General features: G+C 42.8%; 2 protein-coding genes across 2 annotated transcripts; one reads left to right on the forward strand and one right to left on the reverse strand.

Annotated features, from left to right (window-relative positions):
- Positions 1–3912: 3912 nt before the first annotated feature.
- On the reverse strand, positions 3913–17536 carry ppp2r1bb (protein phosphatase 2, regulatory subunit A, beta b). Its single transcript, XM_086164024.1, has 16 exons — positions 17465–17536; positions 17191–17380; positions 16439–16529; positions 16145–16245; positions 15718–15950; positions 15394–15541; positions 15103–15258; positions 14285–14399; positions 12873–12943; positions 10505–10639; positions 9030–9203; positions 8786–8846; positions 5842–5996; positions 5602–5744; positions 5429–5520; positions 3913–5343 (listed from the first exon to the last, which is right to left on the reverse strand). Exons 2-16 carry the CDS (start codon positions 17266–17268, stop codon positions 5327–5329), a joined length of 1770 nt encoding a protein of 589 aa, XP_086020150.1. The 5' UTR covers positions 17269–17380; positions 17465–17536; the 3' UTR covers positions 3913–5326.
- Positions 17537–17757: 221 nt separating this feature from the next.
- On the forward strand, positions 17758–19149 carry med29 (mediator complex subunit 29). The gene is made up of 4 exons (XM_086164025.1): positions 17758–17940; positions 18079–18137; positions 18221–18305; positions 18773–19149. Exons 1-4 carry the CDS (start codon positions 17773–17775, stop codon positions 18998–19000), a joined length of 540 nt encoding a protein of 179 aa, XP_086020151.1. The 5' UTR covers positions 17758–17772; the 3' UTR covers positions 19001–19149.
- Positions 19150–20050: the final 901 nt, after the last annotated feature.

The following is a 20050-nucleotide window of genomic DNA, read 5'->3' on the forward strand; positions in this document are numbered from 1 at the left end:
ACTTACTGTGCAGCCTTTTAATCCTCAAACACTGAAAAGAACAGCTCAGTACAAAATCAGAATTATGACCCCTGGAAGGGTAATAAATCAACTGTTGGGGGGGGGAAATAAAGCAAGATAAATAAACTTAACAGAGGAATGCGAGCGTTTCTGCGGCGTAAATACATCCACTCTGGTCGGAGCAGAACAATCAGGTATTTGCACGGTGAGGCCTTATTTTTTCTTTTATTGCACTTCAAAAAGTCACACCGGGCAGCAGCAGGAGGAAAGTTTGTTTTCAGACCTTAAGGTCACGTGACCCGGCGGCGTTCGACATTGCTCGCCACTCGACTGGTTCCTCAAAGCTTGAAAACCGTCTGACCGACTGATCCTGAAAGTTTGGTTTACAAGTATGGGGTGGTGCATCCTCCAAACAAGCCTCCCTCCTGTGTGTGTGTGTGTGTGTGTGTCCTCTAACCAAATGTGAGCAGGGTTTTAGAGAGCTCCTCCAACAGCAGGCCAGAGGAGACCCTGAATAATTCATGAGAAGCGATAAGAGCCGCGTCTCTTGACCGCCGTCTAACATCGCCTGCTCGCTCGCAACTGCAATTTCCCCCGTCGGTCTTTCTGGAAACCATCTGAAGGCCGAGATCTGCCGATAGTGAAGGCGAGTCGTCGGCGTCCAGATACCGGGGTGAGTAAATATACAGAGTAAAACCTGCAGGAGCAGAGCGAACTGACTGGTCAGCAGTGTTTGTCCCTCTTGTGCAGAGAAAATCAAGTAGAGAGGACGCGTCAATCCGACCGGCCCACTCACACCGAGAACAACTAATCCCAGCATACACCAGCAGAGAGCACACATGTTTGTGTGTGTGTTCATGAAAATCAGGGTCTCGCTCCTTTTACTGGGATCAGACCGTGCGTTTGACGCCGTTGGTGCCTCCGAGCCTGGATGATGGTGGCTGGGAAAAAAAACACCCGCCTGGAAGAGAGACCGGCCCGGAAACCCAGTTCGGGTGGAATTGGTCTCGGCCTTCGCTCCTCCTTTTCGGCGCAGACCTGGCAGGGAAACAGAGCCTCCTTCTCTGCTGCTCGGGGGTGCAGATATGAAATAAAAAGAGCTAAATGTACATTGTCACATTGCCTTGGCGCCGGCGTTGGAGAGACTGAACATTTGTGCAGAAATGAAGCGCAGAATCTGCTCCGGAGAGACGGGTGACATTATGCGTTTTTTTTTTTTCTATTTTTTTGTAATTTACTTAATTATTCTAAGCCAAACATCACACTCTCAAAACCCAATTCTCCTCAGGTCACCGTATACTGTGATGACATCAATGGTTGTCATGGCAACGGGGGGGAGGGTGGATGACGACATCCCTCTGCGTCATTTGGATCATTTTGGAGCCGGTGATCACAGCAGTGCTTGGGATGATTGGTTTCATTCATATGCACACACACACTAACACACACACACACACACACACACACACACACGCACACACACATACATACATATATGTATATGTACATATAAAAACATATACACACGCCTGTCCACACACACACACACACATGATATGTAGGTATGTGTGTGTGGATATATATATATGTCTTTAAATCTATCACACACACACACACACACACACACTCACATATATATGTAAGATTTCAGCAAGGAGACTTTAGACCAGCAGCTGTGACGTCACCACATGATGATGTGTTCAAGGATCAGCTAAAATTGTCCACGTTCAAATATAAGCCACTCTCTGCAGAAGGTCTCGATGCACTTGCCCCCCCACCCACCCACACACGCACACACACAGGCACACACACATATACTCACACACCTCCACACACACAGCTCTGTGCAGTGCTGCAGATGTGCAGCCTCAGAGCTCTTAGGTCAGATGACCTACGGAAATGACATTTTAAAAAAAAAGAACCACCTTCCAGTTCCGGTTCCGCTCTCTCTCTCTCTCTCTCTCACACACACACACACAGACACACACACACACACACACACACACTTCTGGTCCAATAGTTGCTCCACTCGTCTCTTATCGGTACCCTGATCTTATTATCTCAAGGAGACATTTCTTCAGTTGTTGCCACGCAGTTTCCTTGGAAGATGGAACAATTATGGGATGGGACGGAGGGGCGGGGGGGCGGGGGGGTAAAGGGGGGCAACAAGGTCACTCTGGGGAAAGCATATGGACCAGTGTTCTTCCTGACTTATGGTTCTCATTTGTAACACTGAGAGCATCTGACCTCCCTTTGCGAGTGTGTGTGCGTGCGTGCGTGTGTGCACGCATGTGTGTGTGTGTGCGTACGTGCGGCGCGGGGGCTTTGCTTGACTGTTTCTATTATAAATGACACAGTCCTGGGAGGCAGCAGCATTGACGTCAGGCCTCTCAGCACCATTGAGAGCCCTGGCTGCGCCCCCCCCCCCCCCCTTCCTCTCAACCCCAACCATAAATAAATAAAAAATAAAAAACAGGATCTAAATACGTCGTCGTTTCATCACTGACTCACGACCGCTGCTGGGTTTAGGAGGGAGGGGGGTCAGCCTGCAGCCTCTCACTGAAGGCCTCTGGACACAGAGGGGAGGAGAAGAGCTGGCTTCAAGATCACCTGCTTATAATACATTTATAGACTAACAATTTTAATAATAAAATCATGTACTGGCCGCCTCCGACAATCACCTGTGGCTCAGAGATCGATCGATCGATCGATCGATAGATAGATAGATAAGTGGGTGGATCTGTTATTGGAATAATAGACAGATGGATGGACGGACACGTGATGGATAGATTAGATAGATAATCTCTCAAGGGTGTGGGGGGGGGGGGGAAAGTCAGAAAAATTAAAATAAATATTCATATTTACTTATTTGTATACGTGAAGAAAAAACAAAGATGAAGTAACTTGTACCTTTCATGTATATTTTTACACACACACTCATATATAGGTGTGTGTGTGTGTGTCTAATGGTCAGAATCACAACCACTCAGTGATTTTGTGTACGTATGTGTGGTTTAACACTTGATATCAAAAGTGAATACTAAGATACTGAGAGTCTTTTACAGTGAAATCACCTGCCTGTGACGGTGACTCAATCTGAAAACAGAAAAGTTGTTCCAAAAAAAAAAAAAAATTTTTTTAATGATCCCCAGCCTGAGTTTTGTTTTGAAGGCTCCCGTCCCCCTGGCGGTATTCGAGTGGGGACGTCAGATGTCAGCTGTGGAATCTCCCCCCCTCTGCTGTTAAGCTACCCAGAAGATCTCCTCTCCGGATTACACCCGACCAGATCCTTGGAATTAAATCTGCATTTCTGTATGGGTGCAAAAATATTGTAACACATCACTTACTACTGCTTCTACTCAATCATCTGATGGGGATTTTAATAGTGGAATTCAAGCTATTTTGATACGTGGTGAGCGGCTGAATAACTGAAAGCCATAATTTAAAGGCATCTTTTTAGCTAAAAAATAAATTGGAGTGGTCTATTTACATGCTGGTAATTAGTTTTTCCATGGACGTCCAGAGAAGTTGCGGACGGTCCCCAAATCCAGCTCAACAAAATGCAGACGCATCCATGAAAGCCAAGTAGAGGATGTAAATATCACCTGAAAGCCCTGAGGGATTTCACTCCACTGGCACTTCAGCTTCAACATTATGAAAAGGATTTAGACAAAAGTGTTTTAAGTAAACGTGAGTCTTCAAAAGCATGCGGAGAGGAAAAAAAAAAATCTAAGAGAAACACTAGGGTTGACTTTTTCTTTCAAAAGAAAAATACGTTTTCCCTTCAATTCGGAGTAAATACCAACTCTTTCCATGGCACAATTCTCAAATCTGGTTAAAAATTCGGACATTTTTTGTCAGCAGCATTGGGGGGGCGGACAGGAGACTGGTTATAAATTCAGGAGACGCCAGTTCCTTTGTTACTTTATTCAGATCGAGATACAGTAGTACAGCATCAAATGTGTCGAGAAGTCAAAAAAAAAAAAGGGAAGAAATAAAAAGCACAGTCTTCGTGATACATGACAATCGACAATCGAGGTTTATTGAGGAGAACAAAACAGGGGTGTGGGGGAAGGGAGCAGCTCCGGGAACGCTTGAATTTCAACAGATCAGATATTGATTCGTTCTGCCTTTGACCACCCCAGAATGAAACTATCAGCAACGAAACCGGTTTCAATTAATCACAAGGTTGTTTGTTTTTCCGAACCATCCCGTAGACATCCGATGGTCTGAGAGTCCTTTCTGAAGAAAAGCGGAGAAGGAGAAGCCGTTTACGGCGGCGTTAAAAAGAAGCGTGTTTATCAAAGTTATTGGCACGAATATTGACAGCACTGCCGAGGGAAACGCGCGTCGGGGACTCACCCGCTTTCTTTGCCCCTGACGTGCAAAAGAGAAAGCGGTTGGGATTTGGAGGAAGGGTCTCTGGGAGCGACGCTCCCCACCCACTGAGCTGGTCCCTGTCGAGGCGGGCCGGGGTTATTTCTTCCGTTTGACAAATTCAAATCCGTGTTGCTGCGGACGGCAGCGGGGCCGAGCGCTTCGGCGTACAAGGGGTCGGGAGGGGACGCGACGAAAGATCTATTAGTTCGTGCAATCTTTTGAGTGAGATCGTGCGATGCAGAACACCCCCCGCGCCATTACTTCTTTGTACAAAACAATGGCGTGAAGCATTTCGGGGGCATGGCGGTGTTTGGTCTGGCGCGAGCGAGACGGCGTTCTGAGCCCGCGGAGATCTTTCGGTCGCCCCGTCCCTGTGTGCGCGCGAGGGGGAAGCTCGGCATAATCAACGGCTCGCCGCACTCTCCAAACTCTGAACCCAGGAAAGGGTGGGGGGGCGAGGGGTGGGGTACCGAACAGCGAGGGGGGGCCTGGGTGTGGGCAGCCAACTCAGTAATGTGGTGTGCTGCTAAGACTGTGGCTCAAGTACAAAAAAGAAAGAAAAAAAAAAAGTGGCAAAGGAGGTTAAAAAGGGAGGAATGTGAAAAAGGGAGGGCTCTGATTCGCGATGCCTAGCTAGTACAGCAGCACATTGGTAAGCATGCACCACTTTATGCAATGTAATCATACTTTGCCTTGAAGCATCCATTTTTACAGCAAAGAGGAAGGTTATGGAGAAGCCTGGACAAGAACTACCATCGGACAGAAGTCGAGAGAGAAAAAAAAAAAGAAGAAAAAAAAAACAGAGGAAAGAAAGGATAAAACCATAGTTGACAGATTTTTCTTTACAGTTATCAGTCGTTCCTGAACATCAATAAATATCTTGTAAAAGCGATTGCGCTGCTGTTTTGGGTGGTGGTGGTGGTACGGTTTAGCCATGTGGGGTTGGTTATGCCAGGTCAAGAACTGGGGAAGAGGGGAAAGACGGTTATTTACTTAATGCTACTTTTATGCACAAAGTTCGGAAAGAGAGAGAGGGAGAACTCCTTACCACTGATGGCCTCCTGGGCAAAGTACTTGACATCCATGTCTGTGTCTGTAGCCAGCTTCTCCAGCACCGGCTTCACCTCCGTCTGAAGAGCGCTGGGGGCCAAACACACTGATATTTAACACCAGATTCTTTTGACCTGCCACTATTTCTACACTGAAATGACACGAACATACTTCTTTTCGAGGACGGGGCCAATTTTCTGAAGGGACTTTGCCACATTGAAGCGTACGTTGGCCACCTGGTCGTTGGACATCTTAAGGACCACTGGTAGCATCTGCTTGGTGGTAATCTCCTTGCCACAAGCCTCTGACAAGGCCTGAAAACAACCACAAAAAAAAAAGGACGTTATAGCGATATCAGGTAGTGACCTCTTTTGCGAGGCCGGGCTCTGAGAGCCGATGAACAGGACTCACGTTGATGCAGAACAGAGTGGTCATCCTGTGGAGGTAATTCGGGTCGTTGGCCATGCCCAGCACTTTGGGCACGATAGTGTTCTGAGCCCATTCAGCTCCAAACTTCTCCACCAGCTTCATCAGGTTGCAGGTGGCCGCCTCGCGGATGGCGTATACTGGAAAACACAAGTCGGGTTCAACGGCTCGTTGTGGTTCACCTCCGTCGGCCCAGACTCTCCCCACCTTTGCGCGTCCGGGCTGAGCCCAGACAAAATCTACAGGGGCTGAATTTAGCAGCTTAATAATGGCGAATGTGAAGGTACCCGACCATCTGTTTGAGGCTTTCTGATTGGTTCCTCAAACTCTGATTACAATTTCCCCTCTTTTTGGACAAAGTCAGTCTGAACATGCCAGCTGCGATGAGCTCAATGGGGAAGGATTCTGGGCTGATAGTCTTGTCTTTCTTTGAGGGGCTTATGTAAGGGCAGTGCAGCCCTAGACCTACCCCCAGCAACACACACACACACACACACACACACACACACACACACACACACACACACACACACAACATTCCGATGATGTAACCCAGCAGGCCTTTTGTCCTCAATCGTGCGAATCCTTTTAATTGGAAAACTTGAAGAGAACACAATGTACTCAATGAAAAAGGCAACAGACATCACTCTAGGTTATAAAATGCACCGGGGCGAGCTGTGCAGTTCTCAGAGTGCACGACGACTCCGGCCTCCCAGGTCTGCCGGGATAAAGACGAGCCCGGGGCAGAGCGGCCAGCTCAGCCGGCATTACAAATGTTTTGCTCACTACGTAATACTCGGTGAACACGTAACTATCAAAAACTCCCACGACCAACAGGTCGTTGTCCCAGATGAGACTCCCAAAAGGCTGGAGAGACAGCGATAGGAACTGATCTTACGATCTAAAGAGCATACTTTGATAAAATGTCACGACACACTGTTGGTAAGACACAGTAACTTGTCTGAGGAGACTTTCATCTTCTGTCATGATGTGGTCTGACCTCACAAATGATCATGATTTTTCTCATCATGACTTACAGTTCTCACATGTCACTATCCTATCATGGTATCGTTATCTAGAAACATAATTAAAAAAAAAAAAACTAATAACATGAATATGATTTTCGTATTTTTCGGAATTACATGCCGCTCTGGTGTCTCACCAGACAAAAATGCATAGTGAAGAACAAAAAAAACATTTATAAGTCGCACTGGGGTGTAAGCCGCATTTTGGGGGGAAATTTATTTGATAAAATCCAACACCAAGAATTGACATTTTGTATTGAAAGGCAATTTAAAATAAAAATAGAATAGAGAACAACAGGCTGAATAAGTATCGCCTAGTATAGCCTATATGACGCATAAACAACGAACTGTGAACGTGCCTGGTAGGCTATGTTAACGTAACATATTACAGTAAGAGGCATTCAAATAACGATGGCATGTAGCACATGCTACAACCACACAATCAGAGTCACTCTTAATCACTAAATCCAACAAAATCTTCTTCTTCGGTGTCACCTCTGAACAACTCTGCCACCTCTGAGGCTAGACAATGCGCCACTTCCTCATCTACCGGCACGTATCTTACGTCAGAGTCATCGTCAGTTACAGTTCCAATTATTCCAGCCTTTCTGGATCCCGACAGGATGTTGCCCTTGCTCTGATAGAGAGGCGATTGCGTTGCATGAAGCGGTAACACCAGGAAGGTCCTCCCGCAAAGTCATTTATATTCATCTCCTTGGCAACTACCTAGGTGTGAAGACGCAACTGTACTGATGACAAGCCGCTCCCGGCAGCACGTTGTTCAAGCACCCATGCATTGACTCATTCCTCTAGCCGTGGCCAGCTAGCTTTTAGCCCGCGATTAGCTTTTTTTAGTTTTCTTCATTTCAGTAAGAGTAACCTCCGCTTTTCGCCAGTCCCTTACAAGTTTCTCACTAACTTCAAACTTTCTTTCTGCTGCTCAACTGTCGTTTTCAGCTGCATATTTTACTACTTCCGTCTTGTAACCTGCAGAATAGGATTTTCTTTTCGGTGCCATTTTTGTTCAGCCCTGTTGAAATGATCAATTTTCATATTTTCACAACGCATTTCTGCCATGACCCGCCCCCGCTGAATTTTGATTGGTTGCAGCGCATGTGTGTGTGACGATCGCTGATATATTAAAAGCGCACATGCAGACACAGACAGACACACCTCAGAGCAAGAGAGGCTCAATAATTTCACACATAAATTGCTCCAGAGTACAAGTCGCACCCCGGCCAAACTATGAAATAAACTGCGACTTATAATCCGAAAAACACAGTAACACTTGTTTTTCTAAACAGATGATGAAATTACAACCGGGTTGGAACATTTTGCAATGAAACCAAAAGAAATAGCAGTAGGGAAGAGCTTTAAGTGAACAATCTGCTTATACGACTGCACGAGAAGCCCCACACGGAGCGCTGATTTCAGGTAAAGCTATCCAAGAGGACAGGCTGTCAGCTGGGGTCACTTTGTCATGGGTTCCTCCAGAGGATTGGTGGGAAAACTGTTTTTTTTTTTTTTTACCTTTAGCTCTTCTGAACTTTTTTCTCTTTACCTGCAGGCAGTGTACCTATACTTAATATTCAAGTTTGAATCATGTATGTTTTGACTTACAAAAATACATGAATAAATGAAAAATATATTTGATGACGGATAATTTCAATTCAATGTAATTCTGACACACATGCACGATGTTGTCGAGGACAACACAGCGTGAGAATAAATAAATAGCCAAACGATTAAACCATACTTGTGATGCAAAATAAAGTAGGTTTGTAAAGAGTTGCATGAAAGTTTAACCAAAAAAATAAAAAATTGTGGCGACAAATTCATTGAAACAGGCTGTTGCGCAAATAACGAGAACTTATTAACTTATTATTCCATGAGGAGTTCCTTACCATGGTCAATAAGCCAGGCCATGCAAAGGGTGTTGAGCTTCTCATCAAAGAATTCCACTCCCTGGGGAAACAGACGAAATGCTGTGAGAGTGAATTCCTGGATGCCTACAGTTTCATCGGGCCTGATAATGCCTGCTTGTCTGCCGAATGCGCGTGTCTTGTTGTCTGCATTGTAATACTTCAGGGATATTGACAAAACATTCGGCATGGCTTTTCAGCAGTCTCCTTTGAATCCATGACTCACCAGCTGTCCTGCCAACAAGGGCATGTACTCTATGATGGCGAGGCGCACCCTCCACTTGGCATCTTCTGCCAGCTCCACGATGGCTGGCAGCAGAGACTGGGAGAGCTGACGGATGCCAATCACCTCGTTCACACAGTCGAGGTTGGAGATAATGTTGAGACGCACTTCGGGGCACTAGAAAGATCAAGTTGAGACAAAAATGGAATTTCAGACGGAATACTTTGTGAAGACAAAAACATTGGAGCTCGTAAAAAATAATTATACCACTTGTATTTTGTCCCGTCTATAATGGGAACATATTTGCATTGTGAAAGGAAGGGCTATGTTGGCTAAAGTGCCAAGCTAAGGGAGAGGACAGAAAAAATGGAATCGAGTGCCAGTCATGTGTTGATTTTTATTCCCCCCCGAGGCTCAACATCTGAATTGGCTTAATTAATAGAATTCTGAATTTTAGGGGGGTTGGAGGGTGGGAATAATAACCAAGTACCTGCATGTTGAAGTATTGGCAGGCTAGGAGATTCTGCTTGAGCTATTGACTTAAAATTTCCAAATACAACTGACCACCATGAAGTCAAAAAGGTTTCCACCCAAGAGCTTTAGATTCAATAGTGCAATCAGTGGATTGAGAATTAATATAAATGCTAAATCTTATCTACTAATTGATCAAACCCCGTAACTGACATGGTAAGCTAGCAGAGCGCAAAGAAAAATAAATCGGCAAAAACTTAGTAACTGAATGATTAACCTGCATCTCTTTCCAATTCTATAAAAAGAAAAACTTCCTCGGAATTATGGAAACGTGGGAGTGGAAGCTGTCAGTCCGGTCTGTAATCGAATAGGACAGTGTTGCTTTGAAATGTGAGGGAAATGGGCCGTCTAAAAAGAGGACTATGGAAAGAGCTGCGGGTGAACCGGCAGCAAAAGCCCTACTAGTATTTTAAAGTATTTAGACAAGCATTTGAATCCAACTCGGTGAGGTATGACCTTATCTCAATATTCAAAATCAATGTATTCATCGGCGGAGTTGTAACAGTGCTGTTGTTCAAGATTAACCGGCTATTGAACAACAATGTTCAAAGACAAGTCAAACACCCAGTCAATTGTAACCATTTACAGATTAGTGCAAAACGAAGGGATCCCTAAGACAGCTTAAAAGCGAAATAATTTCATAGGTAGACACCCGATAGAAAAACAACTATTATAATTTTGTCTGATCTCTGAATATACTTGAGCTAGACAGAACTGTGCAATCTCTGAGAATTGTAAGGTTTCAGTCCGACTGCCAACAGCAAGAATCATCCCTCTTCAGGTCATGTGACGGTGAGGTAGGTTGTGTGGCTGCAGCTAAGTGGCTTTAACTGTCTCAGACATGCTGATCACTTAAGGCCAAAGGAAATGGGTCAAATGCAGACATCCGTGAAGCCGGTGCGAAAACAAACTGCTGTCCAATAATTACACATTTGCATTATGTTTACCTCGTCCTTGAGCTGAGCCAGGAAAAGAGGCAGTAAATGCTCGATGGTGTTATCCTTGCCCAGGATGGTTGAGAGACCCATAATGACGGAGGCCAGGGCTGACTTCACATGTTGGTTAGTGTCTGACACAAGTTCCTTGTGAAAGATGAGACACAGGAAAAAGGTCAGCAAAAACATATTTAAGACGGGACATAAACCTCCACAATATGGCTTTTGGCCACGTTCACAACACATTTCAGGAAAAACCTATAATCTGGTTTGCATTTTTACAGCAGAGGTGTAAGTGCTGAGTGGTACATTTGAAAGAGGCAGAGACGGCTGTCTTATTCTCCCAGATTAAACATATCCCGCATCAACTGGCTAAGTGGGAGAATTCCTGTCAAAAAAAAAAAAAAACAGCTGAAGTTTAACAGAGGCAATCAGTTCTTGATTTTTTTTTTTTTTTTTTGGGGGGGTGGGGGAGTTATTTTCCATAAAAATTAATAAAAAGATATACATTCTTTGATTTGGAAAGTCATCTACTTTGCCACTTTGGGATGGACTACGCTGTGCAGGTCTTTGATTTGAAAACAAAAGAACAGTGTGCCACCTGCTGTTCAGATCAGGCCAGTGCTCACATACTGCTCCGAGTTCAATGTTTGCAGACAATAAGAATTGTGTTAAACCTTAGTTGAGAACTGAGTGGCAAAGTGACTACTTGTGAACTGACAGATATTAAATAAAGAATTTGGGTAAATCTGTTATCCCAGCCTTTTATTCTAATGAAATATTTTTGTTTACATTTTAAAACATTAAGTTTTACCAAGTTTTAAGCTGCTCTGATAGGAGGATAATCAGGTGAAATATGGAGTCTAGCTGGACTAAGAAAGGGATCCGTTGTGAAAGAACATATTTAACTGGCATTGGGTGCAGCACTCTTTAACGCAATGTATATGTAGGTCTTCTGCTTAAAATTGACGATGAAAAACTAGCACAAGGCCTATGACAGTTGCATGGTAAAGCAGCAGACAGACAGATCGTCTGAAAATATTTTCAAGATTTAGGTTAATGGAACCAATGTCTGTTGAAACCCTTTAGGGCAGGGGGTGTCAAACATACGGGCGAGGTTCGATCAGACCAGCAGGATAATTTTAAAGTGAAAAAATACATACGACAAGGATTAAATTTTTTTAATTAAATGCAATTCAAGAATTTTCTGCTAGGGGGGTCAGAGTAGAAGACAAGCCGCATCCCTGAGACAGACCAATCAGCAGACGTTATCAATGCGCCATCTGCTGCTTGTTAAGACGTTGCTTCTACCCGGTTTTCTACCTCCCTGCTACTCCCTCATTAGCCAAAATATCATGATCAAAAAAGAGAAAAGAAGATAGTGTAGAATTTTCAAAGAAAAATGGATGACGACCTATTTATTTACGGAGACGCATGGGAAACCTTTGTGCTTGGTGTGTTTGCAAACAAGTTTCGGTATTTTAGGAATATAATAGTTGGCGCCACTACGAGACCCATCACGGCAAAAAATATGACAGCTTTAAAGGACAACTGAGAAGAGATAAGATCAACGAACTGCTGGCGGGTCTGAGGAAACAGCAGTCCACCTTCCCCCATAGCCAAGAAGTCAATGAAGCAGCGGTAAAAGCCAGCGACCTAATTGCTAACGAAAATGTGCAATTTAATGTTAGTCAACAGCTTCCCTGCAAAAAAGTATGGTGGAATTCTACTGTTCATGCAACTCCATACATTTTCAGTATGTACTGTATGTGTATGCATGTTTCATGAATAAAGTTTACACATTTACAGGACCGGTGAATACTTTCTTCCTTACACACTTAATAGCACTCTCTTTAGTTTGTAAGGTGTAGGCAGGGATTCAGTTTAGATTTTATATGCACATGTGTAAATGGTATAAAAATCCCTTTCTTTACAAGTCTCATTTAATCTTAAAGTGCATTACTATATTTTTCAATACCAATTACGTTTTAAGTTTTGTGCCTTTGTACAATCAGTGGGATATGTTGCAATGCATACATGTGAATGATAAAAGTAAATTACACATTTGTCTAAGGAAATATGAGGTGTTTCATGAAATGTTTTGTAAAAGGACTGTTCATTAAATTCCAAGATTTTCCTAATGTCCTTGTACTTCTTTACACCAAAAGAGAGGAAAGACATGATATTTTGGTTATTTATTGCTGAGTATGCTATAATTTTAATGTTCCGGCCCACTTGACATCTACCTATGCCGTATGTGGCCCGCGATGAGAAATAAGTTTGACACCCCTGGTTTAGGGTAAGACGATGAATAAATGGTACTCCTTTTTTCTTTTTCTGAAGGCCCACTGAAAAGAACAGGCAGAAGTTTATTTTTTACCTTGACGCAGGGTAGAATGTGAGTCATGATGATTTGCTCACGATTATCCTCTGGGAGGTTCTCACAGAATTCTTAAAAAAAAAAAAAAGGAAAGCACAACGTCAATGAAACATTGAGGAGTCTGGACCTGATGATGAGGTCACTCAGTTTAACAGCAGACATTTAAACAAGCAATAGCAGGATAAAGAGAGATGTAATTACAAATGTTTGCCTCTAATTAATGTAGTCTCATGATTCTTTAGGGGGGAGCTACATGAAACTTTGAATTTTCTTCATAACAGTCATAATAACAGGGCCGTGACAAAACATGTTTTGGTAAACCAGCCTGTAAACCAGACACTTTACTTGATTCACACTCAGATTATAGCGTTCTATATTGGTAATTTAACCGCCATTCAAGATTAAATTGATTCAAATTGCCAAAATGAAGATAAATCTAAGCGTTTGATGAATCCCGCAGAGCAGGGATACGCAGCCATCCACAAAGTCAATGCGCTGGACTGTTTTTTCCCTTTTTGGTTTATTTACTAGCACTTCAACAGCGAATGCTTTCCGCTCTGCTTTCACAAAAATGATGACAGTAAACTTCGGCGCTGATTTGACAGCTGTATCATAAAAGGACCAAAGAGAATATGCAAGTACTTTGTTGCGAAAGACATGTACTTTAACCTTTTTTTATTATGGTAGAATGTGGCTGAGTCAGATGGGCCCATCTTTAGGACAGTGGTTATACCCCCATTCCCATGACATCATTGTGGGCATACAGGTGTAACAGTATATGTATCTTTGCCTTCAAGAATAACCCCTCTCATGTTGTACTTATGGTTATTTTCTTATTGCTGATTCTTGAATATAACCGCAGTTATAGGCAATATTTTACACTTTAGAATTCCCCGTGAATGGCCATTTTCCATGTTCTGGCATTTTACCTTGAAACACATGGGTGAATGAAACTAAAGAAGAAACTAAACCACAAACAAATAAAGTTGTACTGCACAGACTTCAGGTCTCTTTGTTACACTCTAGAGCAGAGGTTTTCAAAGGGGATCTGCAGAAGTACTGATGGAGGATTTTTCCATCCGCCCCCCAAAAATCAATGTCTTTAAATACACATTAACTGGAATCAAACATTTTCTAGCAAACTGACATGTCTATGTATGTTGAAAATAAAAGCAAATATATGAACATGTGCATCAACACACTACTATTAGCTTAGTATTCAACACAAAATAACAAGGTACATATATGCATGGCACTAAACCCAGTTAAATAAAGCAATTTCATCAAATATAAACAGTTGGTTGTACCGACACCACCTACTCTACCTTCTTGGCCAGGATAATTTTGAGGGCCCATTCTTTAGAGACATGGCATTCATATGTAAGCCAACTGATCAATAATCATCAACTGACCTTTGACTTTGTTGGCTGCAGCAGCACGAACCTCAGCTTCACAGTCCTTAAGAAGGTTCTGAAAAGCTGGAACCAGGTCATTCTTGGTAATCTCTGGCCCCACTGCTTTCTGAAGCTACGTCGAAAAACAATATCGTAAACAATCAAATTAGCACATGTAAAACTAAGAAAATAACATCGGTATCTGACTCCCCCCTTTCCCCCCAGAAATCATCATACATCAAGTCATTTTCTTAATATTTCTTGCGAATGAATAGTCAAAAATACTAATCTGAGAAGTCAAAACCTGAAAAGTCACAGAGTTTTCAATACACATATCTAAATATAACCAAAAACCTGAATCGCTGAATTTGCTTTTTTGGCAGGTGAGGCTCATGAAGCCATTAGACAAACAAACCAATTATTAGAGTCTTAATGAATTAATTTAATTATTTTAAATTACTTTTCTAAAAGTTTGAATATGCAACCATATATTCTATTCAAAGAGGTGTGTGGCCATAGCCCCTAGCTCATAATCAAATTTGACAGAACAACAATGCTGTTTCTTCTGTTGTGTTAGAATGAGGACTTCAAAGCTCAATTCACAATATTAATGTCGGTGCAAGTTTTTTACTCTTCTAGTCAGTAGAGAAGTGGTTAGCCTTGAAATGCAGCTGGATTCTGCCTGTTCCATTGCAGCGGAAAATTGTAGGGCTCTTGACAGTTACTCTGGTAGGGACTCACCTAGTTATTTCCTGTTTGTCGGTTAAAAGCTGCTGCTATCTACATACAACTTCTTTATTGCAATGACAAATTACAAAAAGAGAGCAACCTTTTACCTCAGAGAACTTGTCGGCCACCATATAGCGCACCCTCCATGACTTGTCCTCTGCGGCCTGTCGCAGGGTGGGCATCACCAGGGTTTCCAGGTCTTCCTGAGGCAGCAGAGTAGCGATGCTGACACATGCTTCCACAGCGAGAAGTCGCACTGAATCCTAATTGAACAAAGACAAGGGAAATGTTAGGCCATTTAAAAATGCAGGATGTAGGTCAAGATATGATGATGTTGCAGGAGAATATTGTCTGTGGTGACATGGAAGATGATTATGTGTGTATATATATATACACACCTGTTCATCAGAAGCCAGGGCAGTGAAAAGTGAAATGATGTCACTTTTTACATAATCCAGCTCCAGAACTTTGGCAAACTCCCCGAGTTTAGATGCTGCAGCACGACGCACCATAGGAGTGTCATCTGAACACAAGGTGCGGAAGTGCCTAGAATACAACACAGTTCTATTAATGACCAAGTAAATGGCAGTTGCGAGTGGCAGAGTATAGGAGAACCATATCAAATGTGGAAGGGGATACTGACATTTCATACATTATGGACATATTTACTGAAAATGAGGACACTTCACAGCTTTTCTCAGGGTATGAAAATGAGTACTTACTGACGAATCTCTGCCTTGACTGTACTTGAGACACGTGGATAACAAACACTAAAGAGGCCACAGGCAGATGTGCGAGAGGTGAACCAGTCACCACTGGCCAGCCGCTTGACCAAGGGCTCAAAATGGACCTCCAGGTCTACTGGAGAGTGCTCCTGAGAGATCTTCCGGAGAGACTCCACTGCTTTATCCCTGACTACAGTCTCCTCGACTGTTGCAAGGCTCTCCAGGGGAGGCTGTGAATTTGGATAAAACAAAGTATAGCGTAAGACCCTCTTCTTAAATAAGCAATAGTTAATGTCTTTACAAGTCAATGTTTTCAGTATGTATAATTGAGCACGATTCTAAAATGCGCTCAGTAAAAACTTACTTCACTTGAAACGGCTACTCTTGAAAGATTTTTCTATTTATTCGAAAACACAAAACTCACCAGGAGACAGTGGACGTACTCCGGACCTCCAACCAACATAGTGAAATTGCCAAGCTGCTCAGCCAAGGCCAGGAGGACCTCATCTTCATCATAGATCGTATCTATACAGTGAAAGAAGCCACTTAACATCTCTGCATACAAAGACACACTTCTGAACACTTATTCAGACAAAAAAAAAAAAACATTTTAACTATACGTAGGAGTAACACAAACTGTTTAAAGTCCAAACTTATAAGGGGGGGTTCTAATGTGAATTCAAATGAATGTGTCGAGTAGATAAACAAACTTCAGTACCTGTGAGGAAAGGAAGTAGCTCAGTGCGGGTCCTCTCTACACCAAGGGCCAGAGCGATTGTTGACAGCTTCTTGATGCTGTTCAAACGTAACTGTCACAAAACAATCACAACGTTATTTTTGCAGAGGCTAGAAACATTAGACATAATACTAATTAACAGAAGTAGACTCTACCGAGGGATCGTTATGGCTATATCGCTCTAGCTCCGTGACGCTAGCTAGCAATGACCAGAAGCGTTAACAAATGAAGACAGAGATAAAATAGCTGCACATTAGAGAAACTTCTACTATTAACTTCCTTTGATTAAAAATACAAAATTTCAAACACTTCAATCGTTTGTGGTCTTAAACGCTAAGCTGTCACTTTGCCACTAGCCTCCTGTCGTGTCGTTAGCCGCCCCGCAGCCGGCGACTTGAGATGCGTCAAGTGGCCATTCGGAAACCCAGTACCCTGAGTGGTTCCTCCTGAATTGACCAAACAGTTTGGCTAACAATGAACGTTACATCGATACAGACTGGATTAAACCAGCACATTACCACCATCTTACGTTGAGAACATATTTCAAAAGGTCGTGTATTACATTGGCAAGGGTGCGCCAGGCAGAAAAATCCAAAAAGGCCTTGACCGGGAACATTAGCATACTTGCTAGCTAGCTTGAGAGTAATCAGATGCTAGACCAAAAAACGTTTAAATCAGCTTATTTTGGCAAAACATTACAAGTAGCGGTTAAAGAGTATTTTTAATCGTCCTACCTGAACATCCTCATTACGCAGTTCATCGATAAGAACAGCGATAGGGTAAAGAGAATCGTCTCCATCAGCTCCAGCCATTTTGGATACTGCTGTAGTTAACCGAATGGCGCTGTTGCGACAGACTACGGGGTTTCTGCACGGTCCTCCCTCTTCTGCCGTCAAGCTAGCGTGCAGCGTCGAATCCAATGGCCTTGTTAAAAAGAAGACCACTTATATACAATAAAAACAGTCATAAAACATAATATAACGATAAGGATGTGAAAATAGTATATACCTGCGTTGGCCTTTTTTTAAGTAAAGGTCGCCCAGTTAAAATGGCACTTGCATGTACATCGCGGATCACGCTGCCTCATCGACGAGAAAGATTTTAATGTGTTTCTAATATTCGGGATTTATTCAGAAAATAACGTTATGCAATCAATGTTTAATATTTGGCAATCTATAATCGGTGATGCAAAGTGTTATTGTCACCCCCTTTTTGAAAAACAACAATAAAAGGAACACGTGCTTTTATTTTCAAACAACCGAACCGGATATTGTTACAGTCTTCTTCCGGTTGGACGGACGCATCAGTTGGTCAAGATGGCCTCTCAGCAGCAACAACCCGGCGGGCCCATGGCTCAGCCCGGATTACAACAATCGGCCTCTTTGCAGCAACAACAACAACAGCAGCAACTGAGTCAACAGCAAGACTTCGATCCGGTTCACAGATTTAAAATGCTTATTCCACAGTTAAAAGAAAGTCTTCAGGTAACTTCACTCCGCGTGAGACTAAACCTACATAGCCCAAACATGGTTGTGGGTGATGTAGTGACAACAGTGCGTGCAATATTATAAGTAAATATATTTACTTACAACTTTCGCTGTTACATTTTCTTATTTCCACAGAACCTGATGAAGGTAGCCTCCCTGAATTTGGCGCACAATACGGAAATAGACAACGGCACGTAAGTAACAATCACACCTACTGTCGGCCAGGCTCTGGGACTTCTGCAAAATATCTTGATTATTTTTTGTCTTTCTGCCTCAGCAAAAGCAGCGACACCAGTGTTCAGCGCTTCGACAAAAGCCTGGAGGAATTTTATGCCCTATGTGATCAGCTGGAACTGTGTTTGGTAAGATTTAACCCCCTCTCCCCCCATTTACACGAATAGTTTATTCCTCATGGTGATTTTGGCCCAGACACCTTGCAAGACAGAGGGAGTGAGAAATATGAAATAAGGCTGTCAATGCAAAACAGTCCTTTCAAGGAATGTAGGACTCTTTAAGCTTTTTCTTTATTTAACTTCAAAGGCTTTTTCATGTGGTCCTCAACTAAAGAAACTAAAGGCTTATTATATTAATTTCATCATCTCCCCTGGAAGATGGTCCCTAATGATTTTAGGTCAAATAAAAAAAATTTAAAAAAAGCACAGTTATCAACCGGCTTCTTCTATCCATTTCCTAAATTAAGATTATAAAAGCATCTAAATGGGGAAATGATTGAACTTGTTAAATGACATTTCGACCCAGATGCTCTTTTTTCCAAATGAAAAAAAGTCATTTTTGTTAACCGCAGCCTAAACGTGTGTCTCCTGTTCAGCGGCTGGCCTACGAGTGCCTCTCCCAGAGCATCGACAGCGCCAAACACTCGCCGAACCTGGTTCCGACAGCCACCAAGCCGGACACCGTGCAGACAGAGTCCATGTCGTATGCCCAGTATCTCAGCATGATCAAGTCTCAGATCGCCTGTGCCAAAGACATCCACAATGCTCTTCTGGAGTGTTCCAAGAAAATTGCCGGCAAAGGACAGCCTCAGGGAATCATGTGATCCTCGATCAGCTGTCCCAACTCTTGAGGCGTTGGATACATTTTTCAACTTCCCATTTTGGACTTTACTGACTGGACCGGACTGGACCGTATTTCAGGTTTTCTTGGTTGTCCTCCCGATACTTTTCATTGTTCAAGATTCTGTTTGTCTATGTTTTTCTTTTTCTGCAATAATTATTTGGTTTCTTGCATATGCTTTGTAAATATTGTTGAAAAACGTTATGCTCTAAAATGACCAGCAGGTGGTAGCAGAGCTGCAACTGCTTAACGAATATTCCCTTTTTGTAGCTAATTTGTATTGACTATTAAAACATTTTTAGTGATACCTTTGCTCTGAGACCATTCTTTATCAGTGCAAGAGACTGGTATATATGCAGGTTAGGTTGTGAAAAAACAAAAGTAATCGATGAATTGGAATAGAAAAAAAAACTGCTAATGCAGAGGATAAACTTTGATATACCTCCCAACTTACCTCATGAGTTGCACGTAAAAACAAAACAAAAAGACCTACATTTCAACTTAATACTTTATCTTAAATGTCTGTGAAAGCAGGAGAAAATGAAATTTAATGTTGGTAGAATAAAGAATATCAGGCAGAATGAAAGGAAAGGTGGGGGGACCAGGGATATTGTCTGGTTTAGAGAGCATGGAGGCAGAGCTGGAGCCATCAGACATGAATATGTTGAGATTCTCTCTCGGAGTAGAGGAGGATGGATGGGATCGGGAACGAGTCCATCAGCGGGACAGCACATGTTAAAAGTCTTGGAGATAAAGTCAGACAGATGGCTTGGACAGAGAGAGAGAGAAGGGACAGTAAATACCTGAATGGAAGGATACTGAGGTTGGAACTGCCAGGCTGGGGACCAAAAGGGAGACCAGAGTAGATTTATGGATGGAATTAAATAGAGCGTGAAGTTAGTTGTTGTGAGAGAAGAGGATGCAGAGAATTGGGTTAGATGGAGTCAGATGACTTGCTATCACGACTGCTGAAGGCTGAAGCTGAAAGGAGAATTGGAAGTATTCTTCCCTTGGCTGGTTATTTTGGATGTGA

This window comes from Fistularia commersonii, chromosome 18 (assembly GCF_037954325.1).
Source record: "Fistularia commersonii isolate RoL2024-O1a breed Wild chromosome 18, RoL_Fcom_v1.0, whole genome shotgun sequence".
NCBI classification, from domain to species: Eukaryota; Metazoa; Chordata; class Actinopteri; order Syngnathiformes; family Fistulariidae; genus Fistularia; species Fistularia commersonii.

Excerpts from the sequence above, each read along its gene's own strand:
- ppp2r1bb (XM_086164024.1), bottom strand. The coding sequence starts at position 17,268 with ATGGCTGGAGCTGATGGAGACGATTCTCTTTACCCTATCGCTGTTCTT. Across the intron at positions 10,640-12,872 it reads ACATTCTACCCTGCGTCAAG|GAACTTGTGTCAGACACTAA; the intron begins GTAAAAAATAAA and ends ATCTTTCACAAG. Across the intron at positions 5,521-5,601 it reads GGCCCCGTCCTCGAAAAGAA|CGCTCTTCAGACGGAGGTGA; the intron begins GTATGTTCGTGT and ends TTTGGCCCCCAG.
- med29 (XM_086164025.1), top strand. The coding sequence starts at position 17,773 with ATGGCCTCTCAGCAGCAACAACCCGGCGGGCCCATGGCTCAGCCCGGA. Across the intron at positions 17,941-18,078 it reads AGTTAAAAGAAAGTCTTCAG|AACCTGATGAAGGTAGCCTC; the intron begins GTAACTTCACTC and ends TTATTTCCACAG. Across the intron at positions 18,306-18,772 it reads ATCAGCTGGAACTGTGTTTG|CGGCTGGCCTACGAGTGCCT; the intron begins GTAAGATTTAAC and ends TCTCCTGTTCAG.